Consider the following 19,245-nt stretch of genomic DNA (forward strand, 5'->3'; position numbering starts at 1 on the left):
TATTGGATTATGATTTGTGCAAAAAATATATATATATTTCATAAAAATGGGCTTTTATGAATTGGGTAATTGGGTTTAAACATTAACAATACATATTTTTTTAAAAAAAAATTATATATATACATAAAAAAAATTTTTAAAAAGTTCCGGGCCTATGGGGGGGGGGAGAGAGAGAGAGGGAGAGAGCAGAAAGTAACTATTTAATATTCTTTCTGCTAGATGACTGCCACTTTCATTCTCAGCTACTTTAGGGCAGTTCAAACAGCATTCTCAGATTTGAAAGGAGACTGATGTTGGCGGGCAGAGAAGCTATTTTATTACCAGAAAGATCCAAATTTACTAACCGATGTAATAAACCAATGCAATTAGGAACCACAGATAGATTGCAATAACTTAAGTCAAGTTCCCTTAAACCAGATGATAACATGTCCATCTTTGTAAAAAGAAAACCTCTGCTTTGCGGTGAAAGCTGACATTTATGAGCACGTAGAAATCTTAATCTTTTCAGGTAATGAACGGACAGAGGAATCTCTTGTATAAAAGTTTCACTTGCATCAAGCTTCCTCAAATTACACAATTTCCCCAAGCTTTCTGGTAACCTTTTGATGTTAGTTCCATCTACATACAGATGCTCTAAGCACTTCATGTTATCTCCAAACTCGGGAACATATTCAAGATTTGAGCACCCGGAAAGAATAAGTGTCACAAGAGCTTCCATTTCCATTTCCATATTGCTTCTTCCAAGGCTGTGAAGATGTGCACACCCATTGAGGTTTATGAATTGTAGCCTTTTGTGAGAGAGAACTGATTGGTGTAGCTCTTTCAGCTTAGTGCAGCCCTTAAGATTTAGCTTCACAAGTTTCGGTGTTGATGTCAAGTCAGGTATTTGGGTCAAATCCTTTGAAAAACTAAGATCAATAGATCTCAAATTAGGCAGATCCTGTTAAGTGAGATAAAAATTTCAGATTTCTAGCTTCCATTTACTTACGATTATAAAGACAAGACTTACAAGTTTTCTTTCCCAGAGCGTTTTGAGTTGGCTATAACACATTTCAAGTTGATAAATATGTGTAGGTTCAAACATTTGAGGCAAGGACTTTAATGAGCAGCCATACCATTCCAGAATTCGAAGATCATTGGAAAGATAACTAAGACCTTGAGGAAAGTGTATACCACTAATTTTGAGAAATTTTAGTTTCCTCATCTCTGAAAAGCAGGATGGATCATCAATGAAATCATTCACATCAACCTTATACGGCTCTTGGTTAATGATTTCAATTGTTCTTGATTCCTGGTACAAACAAACAGTAAAACAGGATAAGTCATCTAATTCTCTCACACTCTGTCCTGAGAATACGTGTGGTAACTTACGGAGTTTTGGGTGTTAAATGGCATATCTATTTGACTACACAGAAAGCATTACTATATTTTATGTTGTGGTGAAACCTAAGCAGTTAATGCGGAAAAATATCGGATATCGGTCAAGGACCGATATTTGAGATATCGGTTATCGCGGTGAGATATCGGTGGGATATCGGTAATAATATCATGCAAAATTTATATATATAACACTTTAACACTAACCATTCAGTATACTCTCCTACTATTAACAAATTATCCTTTTGAAAGTTGCAAAACACTTACAATTGTAGCAAGTAGAAACTGATTTAAGACTCAAACCACCAACATTAAACACTAAAAGTTGAAAATTAAGACTTAAAACACTGATATCGGGAATATCAGTGATATATCGGTGGAATATCGGTGAAATATCGGTCAATATCGGCCAAATATCGGTCAATATCGCCGATATTATCGGTAGCGAGATTCTGACCGATATTTTGACCGATATTTCACATGAGGACTGATAACCGAGATACCACCGATATACCACCGAGATTGACTGCATAGGGTGAAACTGAATCCTAATTGTCAAATGAGTCAGCCACCTGTTACAACTATTAGAAAACTGTCGCAGCATAAATATTTTAGAGCTAAAACCAGAAACATAGCCTTGACAACTTTAAATTTGAAAAGTATCATAGTAATCAGTTTGCAAGATCAAAAGGATAACAGTATTATGATTTTGTAGAAAGCCATTGAGCAAACATTTGGTTTGGATGAGAGGATATCCAAAACATCTTGAAGATACTTGATTGCAATTTGTTTTCCATTGTATTGTTGTGATTCCTTACGAAGAACTACCCAGCACATCTTTTGGAGCAGATCATGCATCCACACACAATCATCAAAATTGATAGTTATGAGAAACTTGTTTATAAGATCAGTAATTCCACACTCAGGGTACAAACCCACATCGGTTAGTATATCTTTTACCAAATCTATGTCTCTCCCTTTCAAGAAACACGCAATATACATGAAGGTATGCTGCTGATCTCTATCTAGCCTCGCATAACCTACTTCAAGTCTTCCAAGAACTTCTTTATGTGTATATTCTTGAACTTTCTTCAATATCTCTTTCCAATAATTTTCCTCTTTTCCACATAATAGAGAACCATAAACAGTAAGAGCTATTGGAAGACCGCCAGTATACTTCACAACATCATCAGACAGCTTTTCATAACCATGCATAGGGCGTCCATCTCGAAATGCTGACTGAGTAAAGAGTCCAAGAGCTTCCTTGCCATTCAATTCTTCACACGTAAATATTTCATTTACGTTATATGCAATTAGCAAGTCTGCATTTGTTGTTGTTACTATGATTCTGGTGCCGGGCCCGAACCATTCACGTGCACCAGCCAAATACATAAACTGGTCTGCATGATTCACATCATCCAAAACGATTATAATCTTCAAATCACGTAGCTTTGTCATCAACAGAGTTTGCCCATGTTTAACACTTCTCACGGGTATGCTTTCATCCTTTAGAACATCATCAAGGATTTTTTGTTGTAACTTGCATAAATCACTATCATGTTCCTTGGAGATGTCCTTGATGTTTCCGATAAAGCTACTTTTTTGGAATGCATTGCGAATGCACTCGAAGACAACTTCAGCCAAAGTAGTTTTCCCAATCCCATTCATCCCACAAATCCCTATGAACCGAACTTCATCATTAGACTCCATGTTTAAAATTCTAACCACCTCATTTACTCGAGATTCCATTCCAACTAGACCTTCGGTAAGAAGACTAAGATCTACCGGCGATGCATTTCGCATGTCCTGCAAGATTCTCCTTATGATTTCACTTACGATTTCTGATTCATTCGTGCAGGAAGTTGGAAGAATTATGTCAATTACATTAGGACACTGTACATCTATCCAATTTTGGAAATAATAAAAACAGATCATAAAGTTCATTTGTGCATCTCATAATAACCTCTACTAAACAATATATAAATATAAAATGTTAATAAGATAACCTACTTGTCTGGTGTCACGTGGAATCCTTTGATAAGCCCTACTTTTGTAAAGGCAGATCGCCATGTTGCTACCTTCTGTGGTGAGATTCCAGGATCTTTTTCATGATGGGCAAAGCCTTGTTTGAAACAATTTCTTTGATGGCGTACGTCAGAGGGAGACACATGGTAAAAAACAGGAATAACAATCAGCTTATCTCGCTCCATGCAATCCACAACCTTTGTGATTTCCTCCAAACACCATTTAGAGGTTGCAAATTTGCTGGATAAAATTACTACAGCAAATCTTGATGCTTCTATAGCTTCTAGGAGCACAGGAGCAATAAAATTCCCAATCTCAAGTGACCTGTCATAGGGGTGAGTAGAAAGTCGAATTAACCGAACTAAAGCATTAACCGATAGTTAAATTTTTTGTTTTTTTGAAACCAAATTTTCGGTTTCGGATCGGTTATCCATTTCAAAAAAACGAACCGAACCGATTGATGGTGATGAAGATTGAGACTATACTTTGAAGATGAATAAGATGAAGAATGAAGATTGGTACTAAAATTTTAGTGTTTTTTGATTAAGAACTTTGTTGAAATTTTAACTCTACTACCCTAGCAACTTTGTATTCGTATGATTCCACATAACACGAGCCTAATTTTAGTGTTTTTTGATTAAGAACTTTGTTGAAATTTTAACTCTACTACCCTAGCAACTTTGTATTCGTATGATTCCACATAACACGAGCCTATTTTTGTTTTTTGAATTCAATATACATGTGGTACTCTAATAAGTTCTTACAAGCTTAAAATCATCATTTTTATTTTCAAAATGTCTTTTTGCAATGTCTACGCTAAGGGGGTGCTTGGGATTCCTTATTTGACCTCCTTATAAGGAGGTTAAATAAGGAATCCCAAAAATTGAAAAAATAAATAAATAACCCGATTATAACCGAACCGATACTGAAAATAACCGAAAAGCGATGGGTTTGTATATTAAAAAAACGAAATGACTTGGGTTTCAGTTTGGGTTTTGCCTAATAACAACTAAGCCTAACCTGTCATCTTTGAAGGTTGTGATGCCCTTTTGAATTAAGGCTTTGTCTAAGTGGCTGATGAAACCGGAGCGTGTGTCCTCCCCTCGGAAGCTCAAGAAAACATCATAACCCTGTGATACTCTTGCTGTAGTTGATGATGATGATGATGATGCATATGACACCACCATCTCAAAAGCTCACTGTAATTGCGTATACACAATAGATGAACTATTATTATAATATATACAGAATGACATAAAATAGTAGTATAGTAGATTCTGCACACTTTGCAATTAAAAAGGAGCATCACTTAAGAGTTGTTTGCTGCTAACACAAATGCACTAATTAATCAGGCACATTTTACCAACATAAAACCCTAGATTCTTCGACCACTGACATTCATAGTCCGTTGATTGAACGGTTATTCGGATTACCTTAACAAATTCTGAGAAGCAAACCAATGAAATGAGACGACGGATGATGCAATTCAATCGTTGTGTGTAAAGCTTCGAACCAGTAGTCACTTTGTACTCGACTTTGACTTCGATCAAAGTCATCGGTGGAAAAGCTTCAAGTAATTTAAAAGATATTATTTATAAATTACTGTAAGACGATTATAATAAAGTGGCAGGCAAACAGACAACAAGCTGCGCCGCAACCCCCTTTTAAATAACAAAACCAATCCTACTAAAAACGAAGCTTTGAGACCTAGAAGCTGAAGAGGTTCCGAGTACGACGCGCAGAACCATACTCAAAAATTTCACAGCCTCTGGGGCCAGAAAACCAAATGTATCAAAGGCAAATGGTAGAAAGACATGTTGATTATCTAAACAAGCTTTCTCGTGTTTAGCAACTTTGCCCGATTCAGCCTTCAACGCAGCCTGATCCACAACAAACCCACGGTCCCTGAGCTCAACAAGAGGAGACATTCCTGCCCCCCGAACACAAGAATATCAGCCGATCGTAAAGTAGACCTCCCTTCAAGAGGATCCGTGAGAAAGTTAACAGGGGCCTCCTTTTTAGCAGAAATTCCTTCCCATTTAAGAACATCACACAGAACATCCCTAACCAAATCATGTCTGTATTTAAAGCCAGACAATTCTTTGCAATGCACTGCATGGTCACCAAAAGAATCCAAACAGACCTTGCGACAAATTGGGCAAGGTTCATCAGTCGGGAACATAGGGATCATTGACCGGTACTTAAGGATAGCCCTATACTCCAAACCCGACATACGTTGCCCTAATCCTTCAATGGGGATGGCCCTCAGAAAATCCTGAGCCCGAGGAGCCCGAAGGCATTCAAACACCGCCTTTTGGCGAGGGGATAGATCAAACTTCACTTCTAAAATCGTCTAAATTAAACATTTTATCTATACTATATAATAAACAAGGTTTTTAAGTGACACATGTCATCATCATGGTGATCCTTACAAAATTTTTCCTCCTCTCTCTCATATTAAATATATTTCTCTTTCTTATTAATAATTTTTATTTCATTTTTTTCTTTTTAATCTTTTATTTTCTCTTTTTAATAATTGTTTCCTAATTTAAAAACTTAATACCAACATAAATATATTATTTTTTTTATATAAATATATTGTATTAGTTATTAATATTAGGTTTTTATAATTAACTAATTAACGTTGATTTTAAATAATGATTACAAAAATGAAGGTTTTAAATATATTATATTAGTTAATTAATATTAAGGTTTTATAAAAAAATGGTATTATTAGATGAAGAGAAAAAAATTAATTTAAAATTTAATATTCAATAAACTTTAACTTATTAAATATATATGATATTTACTAAATTACATGTTTTTTTTCTTTTCAAACCCTTAAAAGACAAATTCACTATTGATGTATGTGTTTATGTTAATTTATAACTGGTTAAAGTATCAAGCATGGTTCGGTCCACGGGTGGGTTAAAAAAAGCGACATTTACAGCTTCTTTTTTAAATTGACTATTGAATCAACTCATCATTTATGTTAAGTATATCATCTTAAAATTCCACATAAATATATAAACAATAGACTACATGTTTTGGTTTTTCAGAAGGATAAATCAACTTCTTACCTTAGAAATGAAAATGTTAGACATTAACACACTGTTAATCAGATGATAAATTGTCTTTGTATATCCTTCTATTATTAAAGATTTCAAATATATAGATTTATTTAGTGAACGAGATATACTTGCATCAAAAAATGAGGTCGTTCAAGAAATTAGCAAATGTTTGTTATCCATGTTTTCGGGAGATGAAAAATATTACCATTATTCATATGGTATCTATCATGCATTAAATGATACATTACAAGAAACTATTAGTTTCTTGATGTTTTAGATGGCCTGAAAATCTATGATTGTCAAGTCATAGGTTAGTCCTGAAAGACGATGTTGAGGCAAAAATACATGTGAAAATAAAATACAATATGATAACCGTGTTATAGAAGCGAAAATCATATCCAGAAGTAATACTGGAACTAACACTTTTAGGGGGTGTTTGGTAAAGAGAATGGAATTGTAGAGAAATGGAATAGAGAAATGGAATTGCAGAGAAAGGGAATTGGTCTGGAGAATGAGAATTGACTGTTCTGTTTGGTAGTACAGAGATTTCAGTAGAGAAATATAGCTGAGAATCATTTCTCTTGCTTGGTACATAGGAAATAAACAGAGAATTATATCAACTTTATCATTAGCACAAGTATTTTTTTCATAACAAATATTTATTAAAAAATAAAAAACATATAAAAAGATGCATAAATTCCAACCAAAATATGCATTGATCAAACCAATTCACATACAAAACATAGTTTTTAAGCAAAAAACATCAACCATAGTTAAAACCAATTCACATACAAAACATACTTCAACCATACACAACTATCCCATTGAACCATCGGTATACAACTCGACCATCTCAATTTTCTCTTCTATTGTCAATGCAAGAAAAGAACGTCCTAGATCCACATCTTTACCAATCAAATGAGCTGCTTTGAGGCACATCACCTTGCATTATTCTCTGAGCTAGCCTGTCAAATGCAGTAGAGTAAATTAAGGCTTCAAGTCTTCATTGGATTCTTGTGGTTTTACAAAAAGGTATTATCTTAGTAACTTACCCTTCAGAAATTGCAGTCTTTCCAACACCTGGTTCACCAATGAGCACAGGATTGTTCTTGGTTCTTCTTGAGAGAATCTGGATGCATCTGCGTATTTCATCATCTCTTCCAATAACAGGGTCAAGCTTTCCTTCTCTAGCCATGGCAGTTAAATCTTTACCATACTTCTCTAATGATTCATACTTCCCTTCAGGATCTGAAGTTCAAAAACATATTAGGATCACTTGGATTAACAAGAACATATGATCAAACATGAATAAACTGTATGTACCCTGGTCTATTACTGTTTGCTTTCCTCTGATTGATTCTATTGCATTAGTTAACGTTTTCAATGAGATTTGAAACTCCTTGAACAACTGTTTCCCAAATCGGTTATCTTGCACAAAACCAAGCACCAGATGCTCAACAGAAACAAATGAGTCACCATACTCTTTCTTGTAATCCCTAGCTCTCTGCATCAGGCCTTCCAAATCTCGCCCTAACACTGAGCCTGCTGACTCACTAATAACCTGCCATATAAAGTAACCAAGGTGAGAGCATGCAACAGCTTAAGTGTCATATAATTATTAATACAGAACGCCGTATCTATCACCTTTGGTTGGCGCTGAATGAACTTATCAGTGGCTTCTAGGAGGCGTGTATTATCCACACCAGCCTTGGAGAATATCCTACGAGCTAGCCCGTTCTTCTGTTCCAGCAGAGCTTTCATTAAATGCTCAGTCTCCACAATCTGATGCTTGTTCTCCTTTGCAACTTCAGGAGAAGACACAATTGCTTGCCATGCCATCTCTGTGAATACTTGTTGAGTAATCTGTGAATACAATTGTCCCATTGTCAATAAGTATATCATGGAAAATATCAACTATCCATCTACCTATTCTATTAAATATACATTATACTTAAGGCTGTAAAAAACTGAACAAGGTCTTGGTCATGCCCGTCCCATTAAGCTTTTATTGGGCAAGCAAATAATCCACGAACACCTAACCGAACGAAACTTTTAGCTCGTGTTCGTTCATTCACGAACACAAATGAACAGACATAATTTTTTTTTGATTTGGCTAACTGAGAATGATCAATGACAACTGTTCGGTCTGGCTATCAAGTTTGTGTTGGTGTTTTTCTTAACATTCATATTCATATGTTAATTTACATATAAACTTATCGCATAATACTCAAATATAATTGTGTTTCATAGTTAATAATTTTGCTTAAATTTATATGGTAAGACTAGACAAGTCATGAAAACTATATAAACCCTTTAATAAACAAACATAAACAAAGAAACATTAGCAAAAAACGGACGTAAACTAACACCTTATCAAATGTTCACAAACACAATTGAATAAACATGGCTCTGTTCATGCTCGTTCGTTTAATGAATCAAACGAAATTCCTTGTCCATGCTCCTTCATTCATTAAACGAAACAAACTTCCCGTAAAACAATTCACGAACAGTTCATTTCCAGTCCTAATTATAGTCTTAAGGAAGTCAAATTCAGTTTCTATCATTCATTCAACTATTAATTAGTCCCTAATTCCCTAACTATGCTAAACTCCACATAATATCCTTAATCCAATCAATCCTAATCATCGATTCAATTAACAATTAACAGCAAAACAGTATAATAATAATAATATATTACCCTGCCATTGGACGAAGCATCACACCGAACAACAAACGACGATCGATACCTCTTGCCGCCAAATATACCACCAGTACCAGCTCGCAACAAAGCCTCGTTACACCTACTACTCTTCAATTTGAATGAGCGTAGAGTAATTCGTCTAGGTTTAGCAAACGAGTTGATGGAGACTGACGGCTGAGCAAACGACGCCGTTTTATCGGAGCAAACGGATGACGGCGGAAGGTGGAGGAGTCCAACGCCGGAAAATGACGCCATATGTAGTAGTGTGAATGAATGAATCTGGTGAACGAATGGAAGAATAATTAAAGTGTGTAGATAGAGAGATTGAGTGAGAATACGGTAAAGGAGGAAAATGGGAGAAATGAACGTCGAGAAATCCAATTCTCCTCTTTTGTTAGAGAAACAAAATCAGAGAAATGGAAATGGTTTATTTCCATTTCTCACCTCTTTCTTTCATAAACAAACAAGAGAATTATTTCCAATTCCATTTCTCACCCCTCAATTCCCTCTACCAAACACCCCCTTATTCTTTAAAAGAAATTTTCTACACCTTTAGATAAAATGATGAATTTCAAAGAATGAAATTTTCAATTATTTTTTGTTTTGCATTTAAGATTAATAAAAGTTAAGGTCGGTCGCTATAGATGGTTGCTTTGTTTTTTAAACAAATTATTTTAACTCGTGGCCAGTTATACGTTGCATTATCAAGAGTTAAAAACACAAACAATGTGAAACTACTAAGTTTTGATATAGGAAGTAAAGTTACAAACAAAACTATAAATATTGTGTACGAATAAATATTTAGAGATTATTAAAATTTCTAACTTTTTATTTTTATATTATGTAATGTGTAATTTACTTTACCGTATAATACCTTTTTATATATGTTGAACATTTGTATTTGACATTATGTTATTATTTAAATAAATTTATGTATTTCAACCCGTGTGTTACACGGGTAACTAACCTAGTTTTTTATACATACAAACTTTGGTCCTTTAATATTGAGGGAGGAATTGTGAATAAGGTTTTTTTATAAGGTTAATTTCGATCTTTGTCCTTTAATAAAAATAAAAGTTATATAAAAAAAACGTATCAAACGTTCATCCAAAAATCCGGTTAAGTCGTAGGAGATGTGGGACATGTGATGGGTATTATATTAATTTTAACATTTTTGTTAATATATTAAAAAGCTAAAAAAATATAACTAAATGATATCTAAAAAAACTAAATAATATATATTTATTTTAATACTCTCTCTCTCTCTCTCTCTCTCTCTCTCTCAGATACAAACAAATAGCAAATAAAGAAGTTTTAGAAGCTCACACAAAACCACTTTAATGTTGGTATTTGATTGTTATTATGATATTAGAGCATTTACATTCAAACCACCAAATTTGGTGAGTGGTGTTTTTATAATATAGGGAGTGCATTAGAGGATTGTGAGTAGATGAGAGAGAAATGCAATGATTTTTCTGTATATTTGAAAAGCTACCGATCATCCCCTGTATTTTTTTAATATCTGTTGAAAGTTGTTGTGACTGAAAGAGAGATTAAGGGTAATGATTAGTTATAAAAAAGTATTATTTAATTGAAAAGGGAGAAAATGTAATGTTTTTAAGTATAATTTTGAATGTAGAGATAGTGGATGTTATGGGAATGATCTTAGAGGATTCACATTCAATCAATTAATGTATGTGAGTGAAGTTTTTATAATGTAAGGAGTGGTTTAAGGTGTTGTGAGTGGAGTAGAGAGAAATGCAGTAATTTTTCTGTATATTTAAAAAGTTATCGTTCATGCCCTATAATTTTTTAATATATTTTGAAAGTGATTGTGAGTGAAGGAAAGAGAAATGGTAATGATAAGAGTATAAAAAAATATTATTTAATTGAAAATGAGAGAATAAATGTAGTGATTTTTAATGTAATAAATAAAGGATAAACATAGGCTAATGGTAATGATAAAGGTATAAAAAATATTATAATGTTTGGGATTGAGTTTGAAAAATGCTTATTGACTTATTGACTTTTTCAAAAAGCCATTTTGAAAAGCTATGATTTGAGACTTTTAGAAAACTGTTTTTTAACATTTTCAAAAACTTAAATAAAAAGAATTTTTGTGATTGCCAAACACATTTTAGCTTATTGGCTTTTTGAAAAAATCAAAAAGCCAATAAACATTTTTCAAACTATACATAGCAGTAAATACTTATTTTGGGCAGGACATTCCTATAACACCGGCTACCACACAAATACGGGCACAACACCTTTTTCGGTCGTTTATGGCAGGAAACCTCCTCATCTCCCTTCATATGTTGTTGGGGAAACAAAGAATGTTGTGTCGGAGCAGCAACTTTTTGATAGGGATGATATGTTGAAGTTATTGCGAACCAATCTTCAAAAAGCTCAAGATCGAATGCGCAACTAAGCTAATTCCAAGAAACGTGAACTATCATTCCATGTTGGTGATTATGTGTTTTTAAAAAATCCAACCTTGCCTCCAAAAGAGTTTAGCTAAACGCAACTACGAGAAGTTATCCCCAAGGTCCTTACCGTATCAAGCGCATAGTTGGATCAGCAACTTATGAATTTGAATTACCCCATGATGCCATAGTACACCCAATCTTTCATGTGTCCATGCTTAAGCCCGCTCGCAGTTCGTTTTCTTCTCAACCAATGACTCCTTTACCAATCACTAAAAAAATTGAGAAATGGATCTACAACCCAAGTTAGTTATTACTCATCATTGGGTCTATGAAGCTGGCCAACCATTCTTGGAACTCATAATCTCATGGCGTCATCTTCCCCTCGAAGAAGCTACACGGGAATCTCATGATTTGCTAGCAGAACATTTCCCTAATTTTCGCCTTGAGGACAAGGCGCTTTACCGGGAGGCAGGAGGGAAATAAAGGTGTATTCAAGGAGACAGCACCGTGCCAAATCAACTGCTGACGTGGAGCAATTTAATTCGGTTTTCAGTTACGCCCAGGGCCTATTTAATAAGCAAAAGAAGCTAGAAGGCGGAGCAGTGGAGAAGCCTTTAAATTCTAAGAGGGCATTTATCAACATTATATATACATAGCAAGGTTATAATAAGAAGTAGATTTTTCCTAAGAAGTGTAGAAAGTGTGTTTTCACCATTAAATCTAATAAAACACACCGCAATTAAAATAAAACACACCACACAATAAACACACTTTTCATATCCACAGTCAGATCAACATATCTGACACGCCAGATTATTTCTTTCACTTCTTAGACACACTCCACTTCTTATTATAACCCCACCCTATATATATATATATATAGGGTTTGGATCAAATACAAATGAAATTAACGTGCTAAACATGAGAATCAAGTAGAGTAATTATGTAATTACTCTATGTTGTAATTACATAATTACTCTATTTGTATATATAAAGACTCTACTTGATTCTCACGTTAATTTCATTTGTACGTTAACATTATATATATATATATATATATATATATATATATATATATATATATATATAAGGCAGAAGTCATTTTAATGCGAGAAATACGAGAAATAAATCTGGACCATTGATTATGTGTAATCAATGGTAAATAACAATAATGGCAATTTTGTAATAAAATGAAAAGAAATGTTTACTAATTTGAAGAAAAAAGATATATTGGTTATTCTTTCCTTATAGTATTAAAATAAACAAATGCATGCATTAAAGTATCTTTAATTTTCTCATATGCATTCATAATAATCTATTACCATGTTTACATATTATATATTATACTAGATTTGCTAGTCACAAGGGACAAACTACAAAGGTTAGTATCGTGCATTTTTTTATATTACCATTTGAAGTGTAGGAAACTGATGATCCGTGTAGGTTACTGATCTTTTTTTACATTGTTTTTGGCTATGTAGGAATATTATACTTTGTGTAGGTGTATGATTATCTGGATAGGTTTATAATATATTTTTAGAATGTGTTTGGCTGTGTATGAATATTATGCTTTGTGTAAGTGTATGATTATTTGTGTGGGCTTATAATCTATTTTCATATTGTTTTTGGTTGTCTATGAATACATGTCATGTATTTCAACTATTTGAAACATAAGTGAGTCATTTCATTATTAATCTTAGAATCTTCATTAAACTAAACGTTAACCAACCTCGGGTTGCTCATCTTTCTAAAAGCCTCCAAGGTTGGCCCCAAACTTGAACACAAAACACTCGATATTTAAACAACTTGTTCGACTCTTTTCAATACTATTATAAAGAACGAAAACCACACATTACAATTACCCTAAACCCTCTATTTTTACTAGAAAAACTATATTGATCTTACTCAAATACTTCTCTCAATTATAATCTATATACAAACATTATCTTACCAATTAATTCAAACTCTGATCTTACTCAAATACTTCTTTCAATTATAATCTATATACAAACATTATCTTACCAGTTAATTCAAACTAGATGACTCTAAACATTAAAATACTAATTAATTAAACTAAACTTACACCTAACCCCTTCAATTTTCTTTTAAATTGTTTCAAGATCATATTTGAACAGTTACTTCCAGCGTGTTCTCTTCTGAATTCAATGCAATGCTCTCAACTGACTTTGTTTCCTGTTAAAATATGAAGGGGAAAGAGAGATATAGCTACTTTCGGTATGCTACTTAAGTGTACATATATATCATGAACACAAAGATATCATACCGACCATCCTGTCAATGCACGCATCACATTCCTTTCATCTGATAATCTAGTACGTTGTCCAGGCTCATCATCATTTTTTCATCATCATTTTTTGTCTGACAATTTCAAGTCCCATTTCCCAAATCATACGATGCATCAACAATGTGTTGTCTGGTGTTATTTCAACAAGTCTTCTATCAACTAGATATTGAATTTCATTATTTGGGAAGAATCTCGAGTCTGCATTTTGTAGCACCTTCACAACTTCATCCTTATCCTTACCCATCTCCAAGACAAAGAAACAAACAATATCCAAAAATAACTTTTTGACTCTTGGAGTAAATGAGTCATAACTCATCTTGAGCTGCTTTTGAACATCACCATGCGGGATTCTTTTTAGTGTCTCCAATATGCTTGGCCATTGTTCCCTTTCATATTGTTTAAAATGGCTACTCCACACCTTAAGAACCAAGGGAATCCCTCAGGCACGACCCACAACTTCTTCTATGAACTCTTTGTTTACTGAGTCGTCTCTTACAAACATAAGATGAGTGAAGAGGTTCACAGATTCTCTTCTATTCAACAACTTTGTATGGTATGATGCATATGGTATATTACCAAGGGACCGTTTATCTCTTGTTGTCACAATTATTCTACTTCCTTCAAAGAACCATTTAGGAAAAATACCTAATGATTCCAACTGCTGAAAGTTATCAACGTCATCATGAACCAAAAGAACCTTCCGACGACTTACCAGCCTCCTTATCTTTGTAACGCCTTCATTATGATTACTCATGATTGAAAACTTATTTTCACGAGTCAGACAAGATATGAGCGCCTTTGGCAACTCAACCTTCCAATTTGGAACTTGACAGATGTAATGGATATCCGCAAGAAAACAACTAAGATCGAAACTTGGAGCAATTCTATTAAACACCTCTTTGACAATAGTTGTCTTACCAGTCCCGCTAAATCCAGAAACTGCAACAACCAAAACAGAATCTTTCTGGTCTAAACTTAATGTTGAGATGAGTTCTTCAGCCCGAGATCCTATCCCAACAGGGTAGTCTGTAACATGCAACCGTTGTGGTGTCAGCATCTTCTCAAGTTTTTCGACAATGTCCAAAACAAATTTCACCTCATCCCTGCCAAATTTCAGAGAGAAACTCATTAATATATGAACAATTTTGGGCTTTTATCTTTTCATTTTGGTTACTTTAACCAAAAGCTATAACTTATTTGTAGCAATAACTAAAGACAAGGGCAAAAAACAGAATTACCCATTTTGCAAGGTAAGACCAGACAATTGGCCTGCATTCTTTAGGGCCTGTCTCCATTTTAGAACTCTGTCAGGATCTAAGTTAGTGTTGGTGTGGTGAGCTTGGAAAGCTGCCATGAAAGGGCCTTTTTGACTTCTAACATCAGATGGCTCCACCTTATAGAATACCGGAACAACTTTCCGTTCATCAAACTTGTTGAAGCCGTCCATAATACTGACCAGCTCATCGAGGCTTCTTACAGAAGAGGCATAATGAGGGGAGAATACAACAACATACATCCTCGATATCTTTCAACAGCTCTAAACGCATATCGTGACCAACAGGGAGCACAGTGTGGTCAGATATGGCAAAACCGTTGAGCATAAGCGCTTCAAACGAATAATTGATGAAGACGTCATCCTTTGGCCGTTTAGACGATTCAGGCTCATCATTGTCAAAAGAACTTGAATCCCTTTTCCTCTTAGATGATGGGGATGGATTGATTTCTAAGTTTCTCACGCAACCAGCGCGTTCATTTTCTGCCGAAACAAACAAACAAAGTGCACATGCAGAAATACTTGTTCAGTTCAGTCATATGAATTCTAACTTAAAAAATATTGCCTGGCCCCTATTAGTAAATCATAACCTAAGCCAAAAAGAAATAAACGCAATTTGAATTCTGACCTACCTACCCAAACCAGTTTTGCTTAAGCTACTCATTTTCTTTCGATTAATTCCTTTTATTTACCCACATGTGAGAACTGTAAGTTCATTATTATAACACTCTAAACAATAAAATCATGGGTACAACAGTATATATATTACATTTATGTGAAATAGATCTAGCTAAAGAAGAAGAAGATTACTAGATTACTGATTCTTATGAAGCTGAGAAGAACCTGCTTCAACATCATCGCTTCGGTGCCGGAACCCTTTGAAGCCTCCCCAATAAATAAATACTATAGAATTTGTACGACGAAATTTCCAATGGTTTTCCTCTCCTGCACCCAAATTTTATTGGCAAGTGTGTGAACAATTCTACACTAATATAAGATGGGGGACATGATAAGATGGGGACATGTGCATGTATATGTACAGCTTCAAACACTTAACACTCTTCGACATAAAATGACAAAATTTTATACACATACGTGTCGTATAGGAGCACATTGTGTTCAAATAACCTATGTGATGTGAGATCTGAGGATAAGTTACATCATTTTATATATTTTCCCTGAAATTTTATTAAACTTATGTCAATAAGGGAAATACTAACGTAGTAGTAGCGGTGGTGGTGCTAGTGGTAATAGTTAGTGGCGAATCCAGAAAATTTATTAGATGAGGGTTAAAAAAAATGGTAAAAGAAAATAAACCTATGTAAGGAAATTTGTCTCTTTGTTCAATACAAACTTGTTAGATATAGTTATGATTTTCTCACAATTATAAGTATTTATGAAAGAAAATTTATGAACATGTAGCAATTAATATATGTAAGTCAGTAAATTTCAAATATAATAATAGAAAAACAAGGTTAATAGTTGTTGAAATGTTGACTTTTACTCATTCTGTCAGCCGGAATCAATGTTTTAAAAATCAGTTTTTTAATCATACCGGATTGAGCTAAAAAATGATACAACCGGTTAAATAGTTTTCCTTATAATTTCCAATATATGCAACTTCAACTCCAAAATAATCAAAATGTAAATGATTCTATAATAAAAAATAACCTAAAAGTTAATCCATATTAAAAAAAAATAATACAAAAGCACTCAATTTTAATAAACAGTCTTAAAGTTTACACGTTTGAATACTATTTGTTGGGTTAAAAGTAATTTATAAAAATATGGGCCGCATATATAAAAAATTCCCCAGACTTAAAATCGGTTTGCCGGTAAAAACCGGTATTTTAAGAAAAACCGCCGGTAGAATGTTATAGCAAACCGGCCAAAAATATCGGGCTCAAAATACCGGTTTGTTGTGCGAAATCCGGCTTAACCGATTCAACCGGCCGAATTGAACCGATTTTTAAAACATTGGCCGGAATAGCTATAAAGATGGTAAAGCAGAAGGGGAATGATTTTGTTGTTAGTTGGGCTTGAATTTGGTCCGAATGGAAAGATCAGGAATATGGGGGCATGGGAAAAAATTAATGGGGGACACTTTGAATTTAAAGGCTATTTTCTCATAAAATACACTAAATCTAAAAAACTGACTGGGGGTCTACACCCCCGTCCATCAAGTGCATCCGCCACTGGTGATAGTAGTAGTAGGTCCAAATTGGACTAACAATAATTACGGATATCTAAATGTAAAAACCATTGAGACTTGGGTCCAAATTGGTTTAAATTTTAGTCTTCCTCAGAGTCGCGTCCAACTCCACTTTGCTCGTATGACAAAACCTCCTTTGCAAAGCAATGAAACCAAAAATGAAGGCAAAGGCTCCAGAGCGAACAATTAAAGACAAAGGCATGTTGACAACAACGGATATCGATGATTATATACCATCAAACAAAATGTATTGCCGTTTTTGTTTTCTTTTATCTATGTTTTTGTTTTCTATTTACCTATATTGTCGTTTATTTTCCTTTTTAGTTTAATAAAGTAAGTTTATTATATATTTTTAGTAGTTAATTAATTTTTTATATATAAAATCCAGTTATTTAACCGGTCAGATAAGTTAGTTTTTCATTCACGATATCAATATTGACCGTTTGATCAATAATTGGTTACGATTAGTAACCGATATTCATAAAATTGGTCAGCTAGTGTTTGCACCTTTAATAAAAGGTGTTGGACATGAGTTGGTCGGTTCAACATGTCTTTGTTATTTACGTGTTAAGTACATATATAATGCAAGCTATTTTCTATCAACAATTTATACACTGAATTCTTTTTCTCTCAACCATGAAGACATTTCTGCCCTCTTGATCACGCAATATTATCCAGTTACTCACACGGGTCGTGAATTAGTTAAACACATAGGCCATGCTTTACATGTGTTTGGTATGTTGAGCCTGATATGACCCAAACCACTTATAATGATCGTGTTGTGGCACTTGATGAATGTTTGTGTTGCCTTGCACGACCATTGGTCCACATAAAATAAAGTTGTTGTCGCATGTCGATGTCCATCCATTTTTTTATGAATAATCTTAAGCGTGAATGTAATAAAAAAAAAGCTCATTCAAATGTCGATTAGGAAAATAAAACGTGTGCATTAGTGTAAATTATAAGTTGCCAAACATAACTATGGTACAATAAACACCAAAATAATACATCTTTCTAATCAAGTCATGTGAGTATTGACTCCTCAATTCGTTGAGTGTTAAACAATCTCAAGTTTTTGTTTTTTAAGACTCAAGTCATCAAATTGATTAATAAGATTTGTGAACTCTAAAGTCTAAACATATCATTGGAAAACAATCAGGTCGGGTTGTACATAGGTCCAAAACGAAATTCTGGTTCGGATAGGTTGTTCACTATACATATGTGATATGTGCTACACAAAGTAAATAGCTAGATAATTTTAAAGTCAAATATGTTGACAATTTTTAAAGGCAGTTATTTTGACAAAATTTAGTCAATTATATTCATAAAATTTACTGTCAAATTTCACAGTGGGATGTTCATGTGAAGAAGGATTTTTTTTTTATTTTTTGTAGCCCACGAGTGACATCCTATTGTTTGTTAGCTTTATTTTATATGTTTCCTTTGTGTTATAGCTTTTTTACAGTTATAATATACAACTCAATTAAAGTAAAAAAAATTCTGAAATGTAAAAAAAGAAAAAAAAAACCAAACCTTATATTTAAATTTATAATAAATATTAAACATTCAATTAAAAAAATATAGTCAAATCACAAAGTCACACACCATGAGTTGTTAAACTGCACCTTAACATGTGCAAAAGAGGCCTTCACATTAATTGCATAATGTCACATTTCTAGGCATTTAACCATATCATCTTGGCATTATTCACAAGGACCACCTAATGTAAGTGAAACTAGAACCAACTTTTTTCCCATCCATACAAAGTGATAATAATTTCAAAAAAGATATATTACAAATCAAAGATACATTAAACTATATGTTAAAACTTGAATTAATAAATGAGCATAAATCA

At 33.7% G+C, this 19,245-nt stretch overlaps 3 protein-coding genes across 3 annotated transcripts; all 3 read right to left on the minus strand.

The window, feature by feature from the left end:
* Positions 1-247: 247 nt before the first annotated feature.
* LOC143539090 (TMV resistance protein N-like) lies at positions 248-4,589 on the minus strand. Its single transcript, XM_077032506.1, has 5 exons — positions 4,423-4,589; positions 3,386-3,726; positions 2,110-3,329; positions 1,010-1,291; positions 248-940 (listed from the first exon to the last, which is right to left on the minus strand). Exons 1-5 carry the CDS (start codon positions 4,587-4,589, stop codon positions 248-250), a joined length of 2,703 nt encoding a protein of 900 aa, XP_076888621.1.
* A 2,791-nt stretch (positions 4,590-7,380) lies between these two features.
* Positions 7,381-8,312, minus strand: LOC143539091 (chaperone protein ClpB2, chloroplastic-like). The gene is made up of 4 exons (XM_077032507.1): positions 8,118-8,312; positions 7,797-8,034; positions 7,526-7,721; positions 7,381-7,438 (listed from the first exon to the last, which is right to left on the minus strand). The coding sequence occupies exons 1-4, from the start codon at positions 8,310-8,312 to the stop codon at positions 7,381-7,383; spliced, it is 687 nt and encodes a 228-aa protein (XP_076888622.1).
* Positions 8,313-13,981: 5,669 nt separating this feature from the next.
* LOC143539052 (disease resistance protein Roq1-like) lies at positions 13,982-15,411 on the minus strand. The gene is made up of 2 exons (XM_077032471.1): positions 15,144-15,411; positions 13,982-15,008 (listed from the first exon to the last, which is right to left on the minus strand). Exons 1-2 carry the CDS (start codon positions 15,350-15,352, stop codon positions 14,345-14,347), a joined length of 873 nt encoding a protein of 290 aa, XP_076888586.1. The 5' UTR covers positions 15,353-15,411; the 3' UTR covers positions 13,982-14,344.
* Positions 15,412-19,245: the final 3,834 nt, after the last annotated feature.

The sequence above is a fragment of the Bidens hawaiensis genome, unplaced genomic scaffold (genome assembly GCF_021521415.1).
Source record: "Bidens hawaiensis isolate Kalapana, Puna unplaced genomic scaffold, B.hawaiensis_p1.1 tig00011793_1, whole genome shotgun sequence".
NCBI classification, from domain to species: Eukaryota; Viridiplantae; Streptophyta; class Magnoliopsida; order Asterales; family Asteraceae; genus Bidens; species Bidens hawaiensis.